The 21491-nt window shown below is 43.3% G+C and overlaps 1 protein-coding gene across 4 annotated transcripts in view; it reads right to left on the reverse strand.

The window, feature by feature from the left end:
- RGS6 (regulator of G protein signaling 6) overlaps positions 1-21491 on the reverse strand; it is a 246869-nt gene that overhangs the window by 39009 nt on the left and 186369 nt on the right. For all 4 annotated transcript variants that reach the window (XM_066551381.1, XM_066551383.1, XM_066551382.1 and 1 more), the window contains 5 exons: positions 20683-20781; positions 19569-19630; positions 15093-15203; positions 11711-11836; positions 3693-3879 (listed from right to left, as the gene is read on the reverse strand). In XM_066551381.1, the coding sequence (XP_066407478.1) occupies positions 3693-3879; positions 11711-11836; positions 15093-15203; positions 19569-19630; positions 20683-20781 (585 nt within the window). The remainder of the gene's footprint in view (positions 1-3692; positions 3880-11710; positions 11837-15092; positions 15204-19568; positions 19631-20682; positions 20782-21491) is intronic.

Raw genomic sequence — 21491 nt, forward strand, 5'->3', positions numbered from 1 at the left:
AAAAATCAAAAAAGAAAACAGGAAAGGAATTCCAAAGCCAACTGTGTGGCTTACCTGGCTCTGGTACACCTACTCTGAAGTCTACTAGTAAATGTAGACTAAATGACCCTACAAACATTACTGTGAAGAAACACAATGCATCCTGGTGATACTAGCTCCCAACACCAAGGGACAGAGGAAGGGATTAAAGATTTTCTGAAGGCAGAAAGACATTTCAGAGGAGGCAAAGAGATGCTTGATGGGGGTAGTGGAAGAATGGTTAAAAAACTAATAACACGTACAGATAAGCCATAATTGTCACACTCACAGCTCTGTGCTCCCATTTAAAGATGAATTACTTTGGCTGTCAGCAGCTTCATTAGCCAAAAGAGGCCATTCAGATGGACCCAAACCTATTTACTTTCTAGAGCTGGTGGTGCCTGCTTCATATTGCAGGGCCCCACATTGGTTGTTCAATGATACTGATAACTCCTGTGGGAGCTTACATCCTGCTAAGTACTTCACTGTTTAATTGAACTGACCTTTCCTGACGATGCCCCTTGTATTAAAAGCTGCTTTGCTCCCCAGTGAAAATGGTTTGATAATCATAATATTTTACTCAGAGGACAGTTGTTTAAGAGCAGAAAATAATCAGCTAAATTGGTAGGCTCCCCTCCGGAGGGGCCCAGGACTAAAATGACAGAAGGTGCTGCGGATCAAGATAGCTGGCAGAGCTGATGATGAGGACAGAGCTCGGAGCAGCACTGGGCTGCTCAAGGGCAGAGACACCAACAAACTGGACAGCTGGGGAGAGGAGTGCAGGCTGAGCCAGCACTGCACACTCTGCTCAGAGCTGAGATGTGCTGGCACAGTTTGAGCTGGGCATGGGGTGGGCGATGGCACCTGCGGGAGCCACAGCAGGAGAAGCAACTCCATGCAAGCCCACCAGTGCAGGACTGTGGAGTGCAGCAGCACTGAGGGACACAGTATCTCAAGCTGAGATGGGGAAATGGCACAACACTTGCTTCTGTGGAACAGAAATCCGTCTCAGAGAGAGGTCTGTCTGAAATAATAAATGCACACCAAATTCAGGTTTGGTTTAGGAGCGCTTTGGGGACTGAGATTTGAAGCTGAGATTTTCTTGAACAGAGGACCCATTTACTTTCAGACCATGACTGGCCTAGGGACAAAGAGGTTTGAAGTGAGAGGAATGTTTGCCAAAAGCCTTTTTTCTCCCTGTTTTTATCCAGGCTAGTTGCCTTACCAGATGGTTGAGCAGCATCTGGGAGAGCTCTTTGGGGCTGGGAGCCAAGGGTGTGCAAAGAAGCACATCAATGTAGACTGTTAAGCACCCGATAACAAATGATGCTTTGATTTCAACTTCCAGTTATAAAGCATTGCTACACCTTGCCTTTCCCAAGTACAGCAATGTGTCCATTTCCAGTGGTTTTTATACAGAATTGGCATTTTGTGGATCTCTCAAGTCACAACTAGAGTGCCACATCACTTTCTCCTATTCTTCCATTGCAGGAGTATCAAACTAATTTTCTCAGATCAGCCAACACTCTTCCTTCCTTGTAGTGGCTCAGACCTGCAGGCACTCAAAGAATGTGCTGTTGAGTAAACTAAATTTTTTCTTGTTCTTTACTTACAAGGACATTTCAGTTGTTTTCCTCTTTGTGCTAAAGCTACTGAGGACAGGACAACACTCGTATTTTCTCCTCCCACAGAGCGTGTTTTGATTAGCTGTATCTGGTTGAGTCCCTAGGAATGTGGGATGTGTGGGAGCTCCCATGGACTCCTGGTGCCAGGGTGCTGAGATAAGGCAGCTGCTGCAGATTCATGGATGAGCCTTTGCAGTGGCAGGCCTGACCTGTGAGAAACACCATGGCAGGTCCTGGGAGATTTACTGCACCCTGGGGCCATCTGCATTGGCTCCCATGAAGTGGATGTGCAAACAAAAACTTCCCTTCTCCAGGATGAGCCAGAAAAAAACTCTACCAGGGCACTACACCCTTCAGCAATGTCCTGCTTTTTCCTGCTTGTGTTAGAACACCTTCTCAGCTATCCTTTCAAGCAGTCACAAACAGCTTGCTTTGCCTTTGGAGAGCTACAAGAAGCCCACTGCCCAAGAAGGTAACTGGGTTCACCTTCCACATTGTGCTATCCTCTCTTGAGGATTCAATAGATTCAATCTCCAAGATAACCATAGCTGGCCCTTGAAGGTCTACCCTTGCCTCATATTTCTGTGTCCATGAACCACAACAGATGAATTGAAGAGATCTGTCAGTGCAAAAATCCACTAAATAAAATTAACCCAAGGAGCTAAAATTGCAATCTAACTGCCAGGGCTCCAGCTTGATTTTATCAACTCTCCTTTGAATGGCAATTACATTGTGAACTGATCAGTTCAAGGCTAAATCTTCTGTGTCTTCTTCTAATTAAATACTCATCATCTAAATATTCATCTTACTCTTAGTACTTCTACTTATCAATTTAATCAATTCCCCCATTACTCACCTATCTACTTTAGCCTGCATTTTGCCATCATCATTTTTTTTCAGGTGATGCATGCAGTTCTTTTTCAGTACAACTGCCAAGCAAAGAATACATCTTATCCAGAATGTCTTCACACTCCTGTATCTCTCAGCTTTAGAAAGGGCATTTAAGTTGCCTGATATTCACAGGGGACTGCCCTGAAACTTCATGCACATTCCTTCTCTGCTGGCCCCAAGGAGCAAGACTGCATTCAGGAAAATAGAGTATTTGATGCTGGTTTGAAAAATTCATTGCCTAACCTTGTATAAGTGGTCCAAAACATCTCCCCTGAGATGAAAGTATTTTGTTAGTGGAGCATTTTGAAGAATTGCTTTTGAATGCCAATTAAAAAAATCCCCAAACCGAGGAATTCTTTTCATTTGCTGCTGGTTTTACTACATCTCGTGATAAAAATGATTATGAGGAGGATATATTTTCATTGTGTCCCTAGTAATATTTGCCAAATGATCCCTTCTTCATTTTTCTTTTTTAAAAATTAGAAAATTATATTTTCACTTTCCAGAAGGTTATGCAGCTTTACCCTTGCTTATAGCAGTTTTTCTCAAATTATTTGTTTTCCTCAAGGCATTTTCCATGTACAGTTTATCTGTAAAAATTTCCCTGATAAATCTGGAGCCTTAGGAGGGAAGGATTAAGCTCACTGCATTGCCTACTGTCCCATCATTACTCTAAGGTATTGTCTGGTGGACAAATTTCTAGCTGTGTTGGAGGGAGCTGCTGCATTTGGTTTTTGGCAGGGGGATATAATTAGGTATAAATAAATAAAATATAGAAAAAAAGTGTATTAGCCAGGGTTTTGATCTGACATTGGCCATTCTGTAAATATAGCAGACTTTGATGACAGGTAGCACAGACAGACAAGCTGAACTGTATAGCACTTTTTCACCTGTGCTTTCTCTGAGACATGGCTCCAGCTTGCAGCACCTTGCAGACTTGTAGATTTTGGAACATTTGTTCCCAGAGGAGCCTTAGCCTGTTATAACAGATAGATTCAATGAAAATATCATTTACCCAGCTTGAATAGATATCCTCAAAGTCACTTCAAACTGTGCATCTCCTTTTTCTTACAAGTGAGTAGTGACAATGTGATAGTGGAATATCACATTAAAACTGAGAATTTCATTAGCAGTAGTTCCATAAAACCAAAAACTAACCTGTGCATCTTCATATGTATATCTCCCTGGGTCTTTGACATTTTGGCTTGTTTTTTCATAGCTGTGGGAATCCAGGTTAATAGCACTTTGGGCCCCAGGAGCTAGAAACTCTTGCCAGATTTCTTCCACTCTTGTGGTCACATCCTGTAAAGGTCGTTTCTTGAGATCTTGGACAGCCAACCAAAACCTGTACTAGGCAAAAATTAAAAGGGTAGAGAAGAGAAAAAGATAGAAATCTAGGTAAGATTTTGGGAATAAGCCTAGGCAGAGCCCTAAAATAGACACAGAACCTAATCCTGCATCTATCAGAATTCACAGAAGACTCTCCATGTAAGCATGATTCCAAGGGGATGTACTTTACATCAACCCCTTATATTTTGGCTAAGACCAGAACACTGACCTTAAGAAGTGATACATTCTTATTCAACTGCCCCTGCAGAAGTGTCAGATTAGGTAGGCAAACAGGAAACCTCCAGAGCTATGCAGCTGGAGGAGAGGAGTAGGCTCTGCCTCCCACAGCCCCACTGCAATGTGCTGGTCATTCCTGCCTGCAGGACTGGTCATCCACAGGGGATTAAAATGAAGAACAAACTTAACATTCATATCATTTCCAGTGTGAAGTTGTAGCAATGCCACTTAGAGATTTTTTTTTTTACTTGTAGACTGACCAGCATTCAGATGGATGCCATGAGAAAAGATGACTCTTGTCATGCCATACTCCAATTTTACAGGGGTATTTTCTTGACTAGGCTATGCTTACAGACTAAAGTAAGTTCATAAATACTGAGAAGATAATCCCCTTGATGACTAAGGACATAATCCATATCTTGATCTGTGAAAACAAAGACCATAGAATATTTTGCAAGAGTGACATGCATGTCTTTTGTCTTTTATCCTAGGAAAAAGAAAAGACTTTTTTTGGTGGTGCTAGTTTAATTTATTGCTGAAAGAGGTATGCTCTTTCAGGTGCTTAATTCAGAAGATGCATGGTGCCCGGTAGCCTTTTATTTTGGTCAACTCTATCTTCCAACAAGAAGGCATCCCTGAAGGGTATCTGCCCTGAGTACCTGGGCCCTGCAACCTAGTTGAACAAGCACAATAGTGCTCCACAGGGAGTGCTGAGGGCTACGGGGCAAACAGGTACTGAAGGCACCTTTGCAGCCACCTGCAATAGCCAGCTCTTTCCTACCCCCTGGCAAAGGTGCCCATTGTCCAGGTTGACAAGGAGGGCAGGGTTCACCTTGGCTGTCCCTGCCCTGCACTGCTCTTATACACTCTCTCTGCTGGGCAGACTGTGCAGAGGGGACAGGGAATGTCTGGGTCACTGCTTGTTCAGGGCATCTGCAAGAGCTGCACAACTTGAAAAATCCTGTGTCTCCCTTATAAACCAGTTGAACTGCAACTGAAGTCCTGATTTCTCACCCCAAATGATTCAGTGGTTTCAGTGTGCTGCCACTAAGGCAAATATTCCTCCATGGTGGAAGGAGGAAGATAGAGTCTGTCCCAAACAAAAATCCCAATGGCAGTGAGGGTGGGTGGAGGAGACAACAGCCTGGTGACTCCTGTGCTGTTCCTCACTCTAGCTTCCTTAATGGCTGCGGGCAGTATCTAAACACCCTGGAATCAGTGGTGTTATTGCAAACAAATGAGGCTGCTACCCCATTTAGCCTGGTATCCTAACTGCAATAGAGGCAAACAGTCAGTTTGGGGGGGAAAATGACATCCACACTACATGCAAGGCCAGGCTAAATCCTCCTTGCCTGTCTGCTGCTTCTTTCCGACCATCAGGGGGCATCATGCCACAGCCCTGACTCACCCAAGCCACTTGACGATATTCCTTCCTATGGCTTTTCCATTTCCTTGACAGGCTCATTAAAACAGACTGGGGGACACTCCAACACTACATTAGTACCTTTGGAGTCACATACTTGTGGTTCTAACAAGGTGACATTTGATTTTATGAACTGAAATAGAGTATCTGGGGTTGGTGGAGGAGTGTGTATGGTTGGTCCTTTTCCATCTTTGAGAGTTTAGTGCACCTGATATCCTGCCTTGTCATTTGAGCAGTGACATCCCCACTTATCACACGCATGCAGAGAGTAAAGGGTGGCACTCACAGCACAGTAATCTGATGCCATATGTGGTTTCTGTTATTTGAAAATACTTTAGCATTCAATTTCAGATGTAATAGAAACATGTGAATGCAGAAAAGGCATAGGAAGAAAAGATGCTAATCATTCCAGAGTAGCTGGGACACTTCAGACAAACATTTGGCTAGAGAGAACCTTTTCTTCTGGCTTATCTTCTGACCCTGGAGCCGGGGAGGCAGGCTGGGAAAGCACGCTTGTGAGAGAGCTGGGAACGTTGTGAAGTGACAGCTTGCCAGAACAGGAGCACCATCCATTTTAATAACCATTTGGCTCAATCTGAAAACCAACCAACCAGACCAACCTGACAGTAACAAGAACAAGCTCTTTTTACTGCAAGCAATTGTGAATTCATGCCCAAGGCTGGATGTCCTCTTCAAGGGAAAGGGGAGTTTTGTCTTGGTAAAAATTTCAAAGCTATTCACTATAGCTGGCATCTAAAAATCAAGCAACATCAAAGAGGGGTATCCAGCCCCACAGCTTCAACTCCAAGGCAAATTCTTTGCCATGAGGAATCAACCTGAAGCCAACACATAAGCAGGGTTTCCTATGGGATTTATAGCATTTACAAAAGAGAAGCAGGTATTTCTACTAAGGAAAGGAGCCGACATACAATGACTGTGCTGGAAATTCTGCTCAATTATAAAGTGCAAATGCACTCCCTGAATCCTGCAATTTCTGAAGCACAAGCACAGCCCCAAGTTCACAAGGAGTCAGGTGAAAATTCTGCATTGCCTCCTCTCTTTCTGTAGGAGACAGATGTCCAGTGGACACCTTTGCACAGGGCAGGGGAGAAGGGAGATGTCCTTGTGTGTCCTCTCCACAGGTGCCCTTTAAGCAGAGCAGGACTGGCACAGGGACTGTCTGCACAGAGGGAGCAGCAGCAGCATTGATCACAGGTTCTTTGTCCTTTATAAAACAGCATGAAAGGACTGGAGAAGGCTGATAATATGGTGTCCTAAAGTGTTGTCAGTGGCAAAAACCATTTCAGCCTCATCCAGCTTGTAATTAAACTGCTGTCACTTGCAGAAGATATCCCACAATGGCATTTATTCTCCACAGCTCCCCCAAGGCACAGAGAGCTCCTGGACCTCTGCGTGCGCACTCTGCCTCCCTGCAGGGCACTGCAGAGGTGTTTAGTCACTGCAGTTCAAAGATGTCCCCCAGTGAAAAGGCTGCTAAGGAAGGACAGCGTGAGTAGTGGGGGAGTGGCTGCTTCTGAGGGACACTGTAAAACAAAAATTGATTTTAAATCCTGATCAGGAGGCAAAATATGGATGACTCCAGAAACTGAGGAACAACAGTCAAAATAAGGGCAGTGTTGTATCCCAACTTGGGGGTGGACACAACACCCCTAGCTGGAATTCATCAAGTGACTATCTGAGGTCAGAATCCAAGCTTCTCTCCTCGCCTCAGTGGTTCCATGCCAGTATCCTATGCCCCTCCGGTCTCACATCTCTAACCATTCACAAACCATCTTCCATTCACCAAGAACTAACTTTGAACATCTCAGCCAGGAAATGAATGAAAGCAATTGATAAAAATCAAAATGCAGTTCAGACAGGGGCAGCATTCACATCTTTGTGTTGTTTAGTGGTCAGATCCTAGGCGTGGTGAGCTTGGCATGGCCAAGACAAACAAAAATCTGTCTTTGGTGAGCAAGCTGGGGTCTGGCAGATGCTGCAAAGCTGCACGGTGGGGCACTGGGGACCTGCCAAAGAGACCGCAATGTCGTTGGGGACGGGGCAAGCGTCCCGCAGGCCTCCCCTCCCCTCCCCCGCGGTGCACGCCGGCGTCCACGGTGCAAGTCCCTCCTTCTGCTGCAATTCCTTTCAGTGCTGTGGGGCAGGACAGCCCTTTTGTCGCTGCCGCGGAGCAGCGCCCGCCGGCCGTGCGCAGCGCCCGCCGAGAGGCCCTGCCCGGGCCCGCTGAGGGGCCCGCGCAGCGCGGGGCGATGGCGCCGCCTGCCGGCACCATCCGCCCCATCCCGGCTCTGCCCCGCACAGCTCGGCACTGTCCCGCATCATCCCGGCACTGCCCCGCACCATCCCGGCACTGCCCCGCACCATCCCGGCACTGCCCGCACCATCCCGGCACTGCCCCGCATCATCCCAGCACTGCCCCGCACCATCCCGGCACTGCCCGCACCATCCCGGCACTGCCCCGCACCATCCTCCTCGCACCATCCCGGCTCTGCCCCGCACAGCTCGGCACTGTCCCGCATCATCCCGGCACTGCCCCGCACCATCCCGGCACTGCCCGCACCCCGCTTGGCCCTCCAGCTCTGGCACTGCCTCGGAACTGCTGGGGGAACGTTCTTAATTTAGGGAACACGGGGTGTTGGGGCGGCTCGGTGTGTTTACTGCATATATGAGCTCTCCTCACTGCCTGAACTTCACCTTTCCTGATGAAAACTGGGCGGAGGGGGGGAACCTGGCAACAAGTTTCAACCATTAGGAATCATGTAAGCTATAAACACTTTCTGCGGGTAGAACTCCTTTCCCTCGATCTCCATGTTCAACATATGCTCACAAGCAATAAGGCCCAGGGCGCCTGCATCCATGCATTGCCAGCTCCACAGTGCATTCCCACAAAGTGTCACGTGCTTCCCACTGAGGTCTATAAACAGGTGTGCAGCCTCCTTTCCCTTCGGGTGAAATTCCCATGTTCTATATTCCCACCTTGCTGTTTCCAGCTGACACTCTTAAAAGTTAGGGGGGAAAAAAATTCAATCCACCAGCTAAATTAACATCTCAGCAATCTCAAGATGTCTTAGAAGGTTCCCAGGTCACAAAAAACGTATAATAACTTTCTGATGCCCTTTCTGTTCTTATCCTTTCTTATTAATTTTGTTTTAAATTTGGCATTTTGTCAGCTATATTTTGGGTACTTCAAAAATTACCCAAGTCAAAACAAATTACAGATGAAAGATAACAACAGAGAGGAGAAAGAAAACAGAGCAAGGAAAAGAGTTAAAATAAAAACAGAGAGAAATATACCCAACTGACTGGCTTTCCTACTCCCACATAAATAATGGACAGCCAATAAATAAGTTACAGGGCTCAGCCAAGCCCAGGAGACTGGTGGACAAGATCCTGCAAGTTTATTAGAACACAGACACACAGCTGGAAGGTGATCTGGGAGGTCATCGAGTCTCATCTGCTGCTATCTCTGGCAGTGCCTCACCCAAGGCCCCCACCGGGACCAATTTTTCTCAGCTAGGAAGAGATGGAAATACCCCACCACCATCAGCCCTGTGATTTGGGACTCGCACCACAAGGTATGAGAGCTGAATTTGGTCCCCTTGCTGTATTGCTGAATTACATTCATTTTAAGGCATTCTCAAGCACACACTTCACAAAATCTTTTCTAGTGGTACCATGAATTTCTAGGTTTTCCAGCAGTCAATTTCTCAGATCTGCCTTAAATTCAACATATTATCTGCCTTAAATTCAACAGTTTATAGGGCTCCGGCCAATGTTAATCTTAAGGATAGTCCCAAGATCCTACTGGCACTCCCAAGAGATAATACATCTCTGCTGCAACAGTTCCAAGATCTCTGTTCTGATCTTCCCAGTTCAAAGTTACTGGGAAGAGAGTTCAGAGAAGATTAACTTTTGTTAATCTGTATGTTACTTTTCTACCAAGGTGCTAAGTGCTGTGCTCTCAGAAAATTTCTTACACCTTCCCCCGGTTTGGGTGGGATGTGTGTCATTTTACTGTAGCTGTCTGCCATGCACTCATTTGAATCAGTCTCTCCAGGTTTATGATAACAACAGATGGATGCTTTCTAGTGTAATTTAGGTGCTTTTAGTTTTGTTTCCACTTAAAGCTGAAACAAATCCTTCTCAGGTGATTCACTGACTTCTCTTCAGCTTCTCTTCTCTCTCTCTGAAAGATATTTCATAAAAAGAAAGCATGTGCTTCTGAGCTGTTGGCTTACGTGAGGCAGATCCCAGCTTTGCTGTTGAGTGTAACTTGGATTTTGTTTGCATGCGTAAGCATCGAGCAGTTGCTTTCTTTTTTTGGTACATATTCCTAGTGAGAATTAAGGAGCTTTCTCTGCCTCACCTGAACCCTTCTTCTCTCTAGCATCACTGCTAATAATTCACTCTATTCCAGTTTTTTCATTAATATTTCTGCCTTTGCATCCTTTTATTTAAGGCTTTAAGCAGGCTTGCTAATGTATCCAATATGAGATAAGAATACCACGTTAAGGCAATACCATCATAATGATACCATAAGAATGATAGCAAAGTTCCCATACTAAGAATCATGCCAATGTCTTCCACAAAGGAGGCAGGATTTAACCCGCCTATGCCAGCCCACTGATTTTGCCAGTTCCCTTCACTACATCTCAAAATCAAAGAGAATGTGCATCAGCAGGAGGAGCAGCTCCAACTGACCAAGGTAGGTACAAGTTTGCCTCCTCATAATCAAGCTTTCTCCATTTGTTGGAGTAGGATGAACATGGGGGACAGACGCTAGTCATAAAACCTGCTGGATTTCATCAGCACAACTCCAGATTAATTTCAGAGCACTAATTTGAAGAGTATTTTAATACAGTATATTAATTTTGCACTTCATCACTACAATTTAATTGCAAATGAGTGCTGCTGTACATAACCGCAGTAAGCATATGCAAGTTCAATACCTGCTTAGCAATAAAATTTCAAGCTCATTTGTGTAATTAGTAACACTCTCTTGTTTTCTTTAAGGTTATCTTTCGGATTTTTCAAAACAATAAAGTGCATTGAGTTTTCACTGTTTTGCTGCTGGCATGCTTTCTGTACTTCTCCTTGGACAGGGAAACCTGATAAATAGGATGGTAAGTTCCAATGTCATTAAAAATTACTTTCTGGGGAATTCCTCTTTCCGGTCTTGCAGGTTAGCCAACTGCAGTACAGTGACAATTGTTCACATACTTTAGTAATGTATTTTATTTTCTAAGTGAAATAGAATGAAAAAAACATAACTAAAAAAGGCAGTGCAGTCAGGTTCTTATCTGCTGTAAAAATAGAGAACATCAAGCCTGCTCACTACGACCACAGGCCAAAGCTGGACTGACTGTGTGATCACTGACAGCAGATTTCCTCAGCCCAAGAGCAGGCACAGTTCTGTCAGTGAACCTGCAAGCTTCTCTGGCCTTCCCTGCAAATGCTCACTTAGCCTTCTGGAAAATGACTGCCCCAAAAAAACCCCACAAGAACCTGTCCCTTTACCCATCCTTGTGCTAAGACACAACCACAGCACCACTACAGCACCGCTGTAGTGTTATTCAGTAAAAAAGTGGGCTTACTGGCTCTCAGCATGATGTAGGATCATGTGCATAAATACATAATGTTTCATAACAGAAGTTTTGACTTCTTCACAACTTGAGAAGTCAGGTACTCAGAATCCCCACACAGAGAGTCCTGCTAAGGTGAGATATGCTGTTGGATAGTTAGCACATGCCAAAATTAAAAGTAGTTGTTGCACACCTGACTGCAACTAGGAACTGCAAAGTTCATAGCCACACAATATCCATACTGTTTCCCTACCACAAGCCCTGCCCACACAGACACATGTAAATACTATATATTGTTAGGGGGCTCAGGAGCAATGGGCTGCATCTCACCACATCATGCAAGTCCGCAAGCCCTTGCATGCAGAAGATACCTGACAACACTGGCTGTGCTAAACTGCTTCTGAGATTACTCACATAGGTCTAGTATAGGCGTCTGTAGCAGTGCTATGGGCCAAACCCTGCCATTCTCATCTTTATTTAAATGGGTGTTTTTAGCAGTTCAAGACAAACCAAACATTGCATTTCACCTATGCAAGAGAATAGGATCAGGACCATTCAGTTAGTCAAGTCAGAAAAGGTTTCACCTGAGGTTTTCTGAGCTGAATTCTGATTCCAGGAAACGAAGGAACTGGTCTCGTCCTACTGGGTCCTTCAGCACCTCATCCATGGAGAAACCCCATCTTTTCACACGCTGCTGACTAGGTTCTTTGCTGTTTGGAGAGAGAAGGGGAAAAACAGATGGAATGTGCATCTCTGCCTGCTGTCCGAGCAGCTGCTGCTGTTTCTGCTAAGTGAAGGGAGGAAGATTATTAGATGAGATGTTGTTTTTTTATCAAGATTTTTCAGAAATACAGGTTAGCAAATAACAAAAAAAACTATAAAGACCAGAATCAACATTAAAGCAACTGGAGGACTTTAAATCGTTACATCATTTGAATCATTAAAGGACGCTATTTGGGTGCTACATACATGGTGAAATAAGAGAGAATGTGAATGACCTGATTTTCAAAGTAATTTCTGATAGGTTTCATTTGGAAGAACAGCATACCATGCCTAAATGATATACCATTTATATTAATACCATACGATTATGCACTTGCATATCTCCTCAAATGTACCTTAGGATTTCTTATGCATCAAGATAAAAATTTCCCAGCAATGTTCCCTGGGTCACTGGTGGACTCCAGAGCATTTCCTTGTGCCCCACACAGTACTGCCTGGTCACTTGGAACTGGCTTCAGATTTTCAGATCCACATTTGCATTAGAAAAGCAGTTCCACTAAGAAGCAGTGCAGGCAAAGTATCTAAAATGATTACTGGTTTGTGGTCTTCCATTTTTTAGTGCCTCTGATTTTTGCATGCCTAAGTCTCAGAAGACTAAAAAACATCTTCCTCCTACTCCATGATAATCAGACTTTAATTTTCTATCTCAGCTGGGACACTGAGATGCAGAGGCACCCAAAATCACTAGCAACCTTTCTCCTTAATTATTTCTTAACACAGCCAACTTACATAAGCTGTTGTTTGAATTGCCAGACATGTTGCAGAGATGCCTATGGGCAGAGGTGGTGCCTGGGAATCACAATGAGGATCCTATGAGACAGTCTGCATCAGAGCGTAATCTGGGCTCACAAAGTGTTTGAAAGCTTCTGGTGTGATGGCGTCATACTATGAGACAACCATTAGAACACTGCTCAGCTGCTCCCATGTGTGACAGCAGAGCCATTGTTAACAGTACATATCTATTAAACTATGTGTCTCCTCATGTCCACAGCGATTCCTAATCATGGAGCCTTAGGGGACAGTGGCGATCTGTGCTGAAGACAAATAAGCCAAAGGGGTAAATAAAATGCCTGCTTTCATTTTCTCTCGGTGTAAAGGCTAAGCAAAATTGATAAGCATGTCCTCACTCGAGGAGCAGCACACTTGGGATGGCTCCTCCTGTGCTCCCTCAGGAGCCAGCAGTGCTGCAGACAAAGGTGCAGATCCAGCCTACCTGTTACATGAACCAGCCTGGCCATTGGGACACAAAAGCCATGCTTGTGCAGAGCCATGCACAATCTAAGGAATTTCCTGCTGAATCCAGAGATCTGTACCTGTTCTTCTTGCAGCTACACAATGTTCTGGCACACACAAAAAAAGGCCAAAGTGCTGTCTAAAACGGAATGCTTTCTGTGGCATTTCCTGAGTCCTGATTGCCATGGAGGATGAACTCCAGTGGCATGGGAGTGCCCATACTCAGCAGCCAGCCTTGCCACTGGGCAGTCAGAGGCTCTTTGTTTTCCTGCACAAGGGCTCTGCCCTCCTAACTGAGGAAACAGCTTTGCAGGCAACACAAGGGGATCTTGGAGATCATTTAATTATTCATGCAAGTTGCAACTAGATGCAGATGCAGTTAGTTTTTTTACAATAGAGAATAAAATGGAAATATATAGCTGTTTGTTTTTCCATCTCCCCACACTACAGCTTTCTCTTTTTCACCTGCAGGAAAATCACCTTCCTTAACTCTGAAATCATAGCGGAAGCCAAGCATTTATTTTAAATTCCTATAAGGCTGTGACATCAGGTTAATTGTATTCTTCAGGGACACAGACAGCTTTTCTGGGATTTGCAGCTACGTCAACAGATGCAGAAATAATGGATGCCTGGATTACCCTGTGGGTGAGGGCTTCTACAGAGCAGTATTTTGCAAGGGCTGTATCTGGTACTAGTCCTACCAGGGAGGATGGAGAAAATGAGAGAAACTAGCTAAGAAAAAAATAACAAATACTAAAATTATGTGAAGAGCGGCAGAGATTAGGAAAATAATGGATTTCTGTGACTACCAGAGAAGCAGGTGAAAACAACTTTCACATCCCAAACTACTTGGTTTTTAAATGAGGAAAAATCTTGGTCTTTTCCTGGAACACTGATTCTCTATGAATCAGTTTTCTTAGGCCAATAACATCTCTAAATTATTATTCAAGAATATACAGGATTAGATTTGGCATTCTCTTATCAAAGATTTGCTAAAGTGAACTCCAAGTTCAGATTTGGTGCCAAATGGCAGCAACTAAACACTGGAGTAGCTGCTGAGCCCTTGCAGTTGTTGGCTGCAGGATGTGATTGAGTAGTGAAGGTAATATGGGGCATGGGATTTCCATTCAAATTTGCTGTGGGAGCTGTCAGGCATAGTGGCAGGCAGGACAATTTGAGCCCCTTTACAAGGATTGTGGATAGCCTGTGAGGGCAACAGACAGATACAGGCCTGAGTTCCCTTGCACCAGCATCACATTGGCAAAACATGATCTCTGCTGCAGTGTTCTGCTTGTTTGTTTTGTTTTTTGGTTTTTTTTGGTGGGGGGTGGGGTTGAGAAACTCTCTGAGGTGCAAGACATTGAATATCCTCCAGACATTTCTCCCTCTTTCCATCTATTTGACACCGTAACAGAGACAAGCCAGCTTGTTCACCAGCAGGTGAGGCCCAAACCCAACCAATTACAATTCTGACCTGCCAAGTCTCACACTCACTCTGCACAGCAGCAATGGCCACCACTTATAACTCATCCCATTTTCCCAGCAGCATTTTTCATGGGATTCCATGACAAGAGCAGGGCTGGAACATTGCAGCTGGGAAGAGTAGGCTCCCAAGGGTCAAATGTGATTTGCTGGAACAAGCTGGAGATGTATTGGAACAAGTTTGTCTTAGCAGTGTCCTACAGCTTTAGGCTCCTAGACCTGAGTCTGTGCATGTGCTCAACAGGTATGACAACATCCATTACCTGACTTACAGAGTCCCATACATCAAGCCATATAAAAGTGGAAGGGCCGAATAATTCACAGATACCAGTGATAAAATTTAGCTATGTTCTTGAATCTTGTAGTACAGACATACAACTTGCTTTCCAAACAGGGCAGTGTTAAAAGGATATAAAGAAAATGGCAAGACAACTCTCACATTAGTTAAAACTACTAATTAATTTTTACCTCATTTCAATGTCCCACAATGCTGCATCATCACTTATCCAGGGATTGGAAGGCTCAGCAGGAGTTATAAAGGGGTCATATTCCACATACTGCTCTGTGTAGGCTATTAAACTGGCAGGGGAAAAAAAAAGGAAAAAAAAATAAAGGGTTGGAATGTTTAGTCACATGTCAGAAAAGTACAGCTTTTCTTTTTATCCTGTTGGTTTGGGGTTTTTTGGTGGTGGTTTTTTGTTTTGTTTTTGTGTGTGGTTCTTTTTATTTATAGGGATTAGTCAGTTTCCCAGCAATCACAGGAGACCCTTTTCCCAGGGATGATGCATGCAAGGATTTCTCTGCAAACACCCACCAGCTCATTGCAGTATTTTCCTCAACAGCAGCATTTTCCTCCAGCTTGTCTCTGTTGAGATACCCCCAAAAAACCTGATGAGGCAACAACTGGATTACTATGGCAGGACTTCCCCCAGAGAGCCATGGGAGGAATATGATGTATGTGTCATCCAATTCATTTGCTGCATGTTACTGTTGCCTCTCATCCTTTTCATTTTTGCAAACTTGTGCACCCACATAAATTTATGCACTATGAGAAACTCACCTAAACAGGGTCATGGGCTGCAGCTAAGAATATGCTTAAATCTTTGGAGGATCATAGTCCTAAACATCAAAGCTTTGCCTATAGATAATTTTTTAGTTATGTTGGTATAGTATTTAGTCTAACAGCACTATTGTAAAATACTTCAACAGTAATAATTAACTTAGAGAATAGTAAATAATATGCATGTTGGAAAAACTCCTGGCCTTTACACTGGCTTGCTTCATGGTGAGTCAGTTAAGGCACATAGCCTCTAATCCTTACTAGGATGAGATTCAAAGAGCTTTCTGGGGAAAGAACTGTGTCTGCTTGCATAAATGATTCAGGAATTCCACTGGGGTTGGGGCTAGGGGCGCGTTTTTACAAAAGAAAGACAGCAAATATGAAATAAATCAAAAGACATTTCTTCTAGTCTATACTGGAAATACTCTAAGGCACTTTATTTTTTGCCTACATCTGCCAAGTAATTAACTAAGTTCATTATGTCTCATCATACTGAACAACCAATGTACTTGCACTGTGATTGTCCACGCTAAACTTTACCTCTGGTCCTTCACATCTCAAAAAGGCAGGCAAATGAAAAAACCCTGCAAACAAAGGGTCATAAAAGGCAGAAAGTTTCCCTGAACTGCTCTATAGTAATTATTTCTTTTTGTTTGTCCTAGCTCTTATCATGAGGCATTAAAATCATACACTTTTGTAACCACAGCAGGTTCCCATTGCCCCTTAGGGCACTCGGGGCTGTCTCATCTCATTTCATTAATTACATTTCATGACTGCTGTGGGTCAAGGGTTGGAGGAGGGAGCAGCGTCCAATTTCACAGAGCAGCAGCAGTCCCTTAGACATCAATGAAAGAGAGGGTTGGTTAAAAAAGAAAAGAAAGCCAAAAAGAAAGCCAAAAAGGATCAATCAGGAGATATCTGCTGTGAAACCTGAATTGCTTCTAATAAAATAATAAGAAGGCATCAGAGGTGCCAGTACAAGTACTAGCAAAAAAGAAAGGGAGAAAAAACAAAAATGAAACAAGGGGGAATTTCTAAGTACATTTTGCTGATTCAGTATAATGGCAGCAGCAGAATCATTGCCTCATTGTCTACAGGAGGCTAGAGGCAGGGCACTCCTAAGGAAAAGCATTTTTGTCAAAATGCAAACCTGGCCTTTTGGGTGATAAACTGAATAGCCCGTAGAAGAGGTGGTAGGAACAGTTGACTGAAGGGTGTGGAGCTTGCCTTGAGAACCCAACTGCCTCTCAATCAAGGGGGCCTGCTGAGCCTTCACAGGAACTTTGATGAGAAGCTGAAAGAATAGCACAAATTTTCATCTAGGGAACTGAGATTGCTTCTGGTAGGAAGATGCTCATTTTTCCCCAGGCATTTCGGTGATGCCATTTCTAATGAAATTGTACTAACACTGCACAATGCAGTCAGGGAAAACAATAGGTAGAATATATTGATAGTTTTGCTCAGTAGTTCTCAAAGCTCAGTGGTTAAAACTGACAGTGCACAGGTCCCAAGTGGGGAGAAAGGATTCGGAAGAAAGACACTTTCCAAGGTATGTGGAGCAGCTGAGGGATGCCTGTTCCCACAGTTGGTACAGATCTACTCCTGGAAGCAGAACAGGGAGGAAGGGGAAGAAAATCTTTAGCAGCGAGCATTTATCTCACAGAAGCTGGAGATACCCTTTGGAGAGCCTTCCTCTACTGACAGACAAAGGCTATCCCAAGAATAGTGTGAATTAATGTAAAATAAATACAATTGATCTATTACTATTGAAACAATTTATATCTTGTTCCTATAACTTGTTTGACCTAGAGCTTCCTGGTTTATTTGTTCCTTTTTACTTCCCTCATCCTCTCTGAAAGTGCCTTTGTGCTATACTGAAAAATTGGCAGGTGGTGCCACTGTCAGGCTTGACTGTTGGTGCCAAGAAGTCATTTCCTGTACTCTGATCTGCCACATTGTCACCTAAACTGTCCCAAGAGCAGGGTCCAGCCTGAAAATTGATTTGATAATAATAGCATCTCCTTATGCAGGAAATTTGTTCCTAGTGCTTGAAATCAATGTTTTTAGGGGGCTTTCAAGGCTGCACAGGTATTTTTTCAGGCAATTGTCCAAGTCAGGTCACCCGTGTTCATTCCTCCTCACCAGTCCCTATCCCTGCAAAGCCAGTGGACCCATCAGCTTCTCTGCTTCCCTCCTACCTGCTCTGCAATGCTCCACATCCAGGCTGCACTTCCCACCACTCTCCACATCAAGTCCCGGGACTCTTAAATCAATATTGCCAATATTCAAATCAATATTCAAAGTCATCACACGACCAAACACCTCCTCATAAATAGAGATCACAACCATAATTTTCATTCTTTATAATTATTAATAATGATTTAGAAATATAAGGTTCTACACCCAGAGGGTGTCTGGGCTCTGGAACAGCCTCCCCAGGGAAGCAGTCCTGGCACTAATCCTGCCAGAGTTCAAGAAGTGTTTGGTCAATGCTCTCAGGCACATGGTGTGATTCTTGGGGCTCTCTCTCCTGTGCAGGGCCAGGGGATGGACTTGATGTAATTTGACTGCTCTCATTTTATTTGCTTTTCTCCTGGTTATTATTTTGCACAGGTTTTGATAGCAACATTTTCTTCTCCAACTTGAGAGCAATTAAAAAAGAAAAAAAAAAAGAAACCCTTTCAAACCAGGAAAATTATTAATGTCTCAGTATATTAAGGTCATTGTAAATAAATTCAGTACAATAACTTCTTTGTTTTTAAAGTACAAGTATATGTTCTTAATTGAAAAGATCCAAAAGCCCAAAACATAAATATAAATGGGCTCATTTTAATCATACAATGTATTGCACGTAGGATTTCAGGGAACCTCTGAATATTTTCTCTTTAATTGGATACATTTTCATTTTAATTGCTAAACTTGATGAGCCAATAAGAACTTACATCGGGCCTCTCACCATTTAATTTACCTGCTTTAGTACATGCATGCTAACTACAGATGCAGGCACTGCAAAGCACATTTCATGGGGTATTCCCATTTTGCTTTGCTGAAATAAAAACTCCTCTATTATTTCTCTAGAAGGAACCAGCCCTTATCCTATCCTTCATGTTCAACACAGTTTTGCTTTAAAAATGATATCACTGAAGAGCATGGCTACCCCTACCTTTATCTCAGTGACTACCCTGCAAATGCACATAACTTAAAAGTACCTAAGTAAATGAGCTGTCATACTCAATTAAATTTGAGCTTGTTCTTCACCTATTCATACTTTTCTACCAAAATGAAATATTCTGCAAGTCAAATTGTGCCTTGATTTGCTTCTTAGAAATCCACTCCTTGAAACACTGCCTTGAGTAGTCCAGATACAACACCAGTACTTCTCTAAGGGTTTCATATACATGTAAGTGGGAGCAGGAACTGGTCCTACAACCCCAGTAGGAACAGAGATGTGAACACCATGTGCAACAAATGCAAACACAGCTCCTTCCCCACAGCTGTGCCAGACTAACAAGATATAAGCACTGAGAATTCAGCCAAAAAGGGGAAAAAAAGGCTATTTTCAAATTGAGACACAAATGACTTTTCTAAAAATAAACCACAGGGTAGTGAAGGGGTGGGAAACAAGTCACACACGGGTTTTTTCTTTTATGAATTCTTCTTTTCTTTTGCAGATTAGAGGTCCTCATTTCCCACCTATTTTTGCTCAGTGGCAGAAGAGTGAGTACAGGAGTGCCAGCAGCCAGGCAGCACAGCTGGTCAAGGAGGGGAAAGGATTGATGCACAGAAAGGGGGTCAAGCCTTTGCACTTTGCTGCCTGCTCTGTTTCTAGAAATGCCAAACTGGAGATGAGGAGAATGGGAAATCATCAAAATGGGGACACTCACCTTTCTGCTACTTTGGACATCTTTAAACAATGTCTCTCTATCTGCATGTTCAGAAAAGTTATCTGAGGAGAGAGATGACAAGGACATTAACAATTTATGAGTTCTGCAGCATGCACTGACAATATCCCAACACACTATTGATTTCTCTTTCCAAACAGCTTGAAAGTAATTCAGAAGGAAATGGGACCCTTCCCTAGGTATCAGAAGCTTATTAACTGCTTCCAATAGCAGGCTCCCTTGCCAAAGGCAAAGCCCTAGGGGAAGCTTCAGAAGACATAACTGAAAGTAGAAAAGACACATATTTGGGGCTAAGGTTCCTAGACTACTCAGGGAAGTATATGACTACTATATGATCTCCTTTTTGCAAACACACTCTGCTCTCCCATTCCTCTTACTGACTGGCATCACAAGAACAGTAACATCTTACAGCACACTTTCATTCTGCTAAGAACCAGTTCTTCAACCTGTGATAAAAAAGCTCAAGAAATCTAGCATCCAGGCTTAGCTCAGAAGACCACCCAAAAACTGGTTGCCTAAGAAACTTGTTTAAAGATGCATTAGTAAAATGCTGATCCAGTGATTCCTGTTTGTCTTTCAGTGAGGGCTGCTTATTGCATCAAAATAATTTTGAGAGAGAGCTCTTCATGCCAGTGCAAGGATGTGTGAGTTGGCTAGTCATTCCTTGGCATGATTGTCCAAATAACTTTTTCCTAGTTTCCTAAAAGCACTGACTGTACAGTCTAACAGTCATGCATTGAACAATGTCTTTCTTCATCACTCATCCCAAGCCTGTGCCCAGCTACACTGGCCTTTGTCACTGTCCACTTTTTAGACATCCTCAATGAACTGGAATTATTGCCTTATTGTCTGTGTCTGGTCCACAGACAATAAAAGTAGTTTCAAAGGTCAGTGTCACTCACAATACATATCACCATACAACCACACTGCTCAAAGAATACTTTTAACACTTAACATAAGTGAGAATTAAAGATAAGTATGTGAGGATCAAGGACACGTAAAGCATAGAACTGGTTTTGCTGGTATCTCAGTACCTTTCTAGGCTTTTTTTCTGGGAGCAGTTCTCAGAAGAGTTGCCATACAGCCACCTACTTACCTGCTTCCGGAAATCCTCTTTTGTCGTTTTGCGCACCGGTTGGGAGGGCAGGTGTACGGGGCTTTGGGGCTGAGACTCCTCTGTAACCCCATACACTGACTGTGAGGAACCAAGGAATAAACCAAAGGGGTTATAGCATTTTTCTGCTACACAATGAGGAACGGTGCAGTATGAAAAGCAGTAAGGTAACAAGCCAGCAATTTCCTACTGTTTATATCCACACAGGTAATTATTCAGCCCCAAGCAAAATTTACAGATCAGACCATTCTTGCTGATGCCTGCACTTGGAAGGCCTGTAGGTGTGTTAAGAGAAGAGTTTGTTTTAAATGTTTAAACGCAGATGATAATTTTTAGGAGCTCTGAAGGCTGTGCGCACTAACACTTGCAGGATGAACACTGGGAGCTGTCACTGGGGTGAATCAAGTAGTAAAGGAAAATACTAGAACCGAATTCTATGCCACTGTCTTTCACTTGATTTAATTTCTTGATGTAAAACTATATATTGAAGAAAGTGCTTAACCAGGTCAAGTCAATAGGTCACATGAACTTCTCTAAACAAAAACCTGGAGACTGACCTGTAGCCATTCATTTTCAGGACAGACACCTGCACTGAAAGTAATACCATTTGCCCTTTCATTTAGTGCTTTTGCTTTTCAGTAAAATTTCTAATAGACATGTGAATAGCTCTGCTGCAGTTTAACTACTTATGGAAATTCAGGAGTCCAGTCTTCTGTCCAAAACCATAACAAGTGATAAGAAGAAACAGCCTGAAGCTGTGCCAAGAGAGGCTTAGATATTAGGCAAAAATT

The sequence above is a fragment of the Molothrus aeneus genome, chromosome 6, assembly GCF_037042795.1.
Source record: "Molothrus aeneus isolate 106 chromosome 6, BPBGC_Maene_1.0, whole genome shotgun sequence".
NCBI lineage: Eukaryota > Metazoa > Chordata > Aves > Passeriformes > Icteridae > Molothrus > Molothrus aeneus.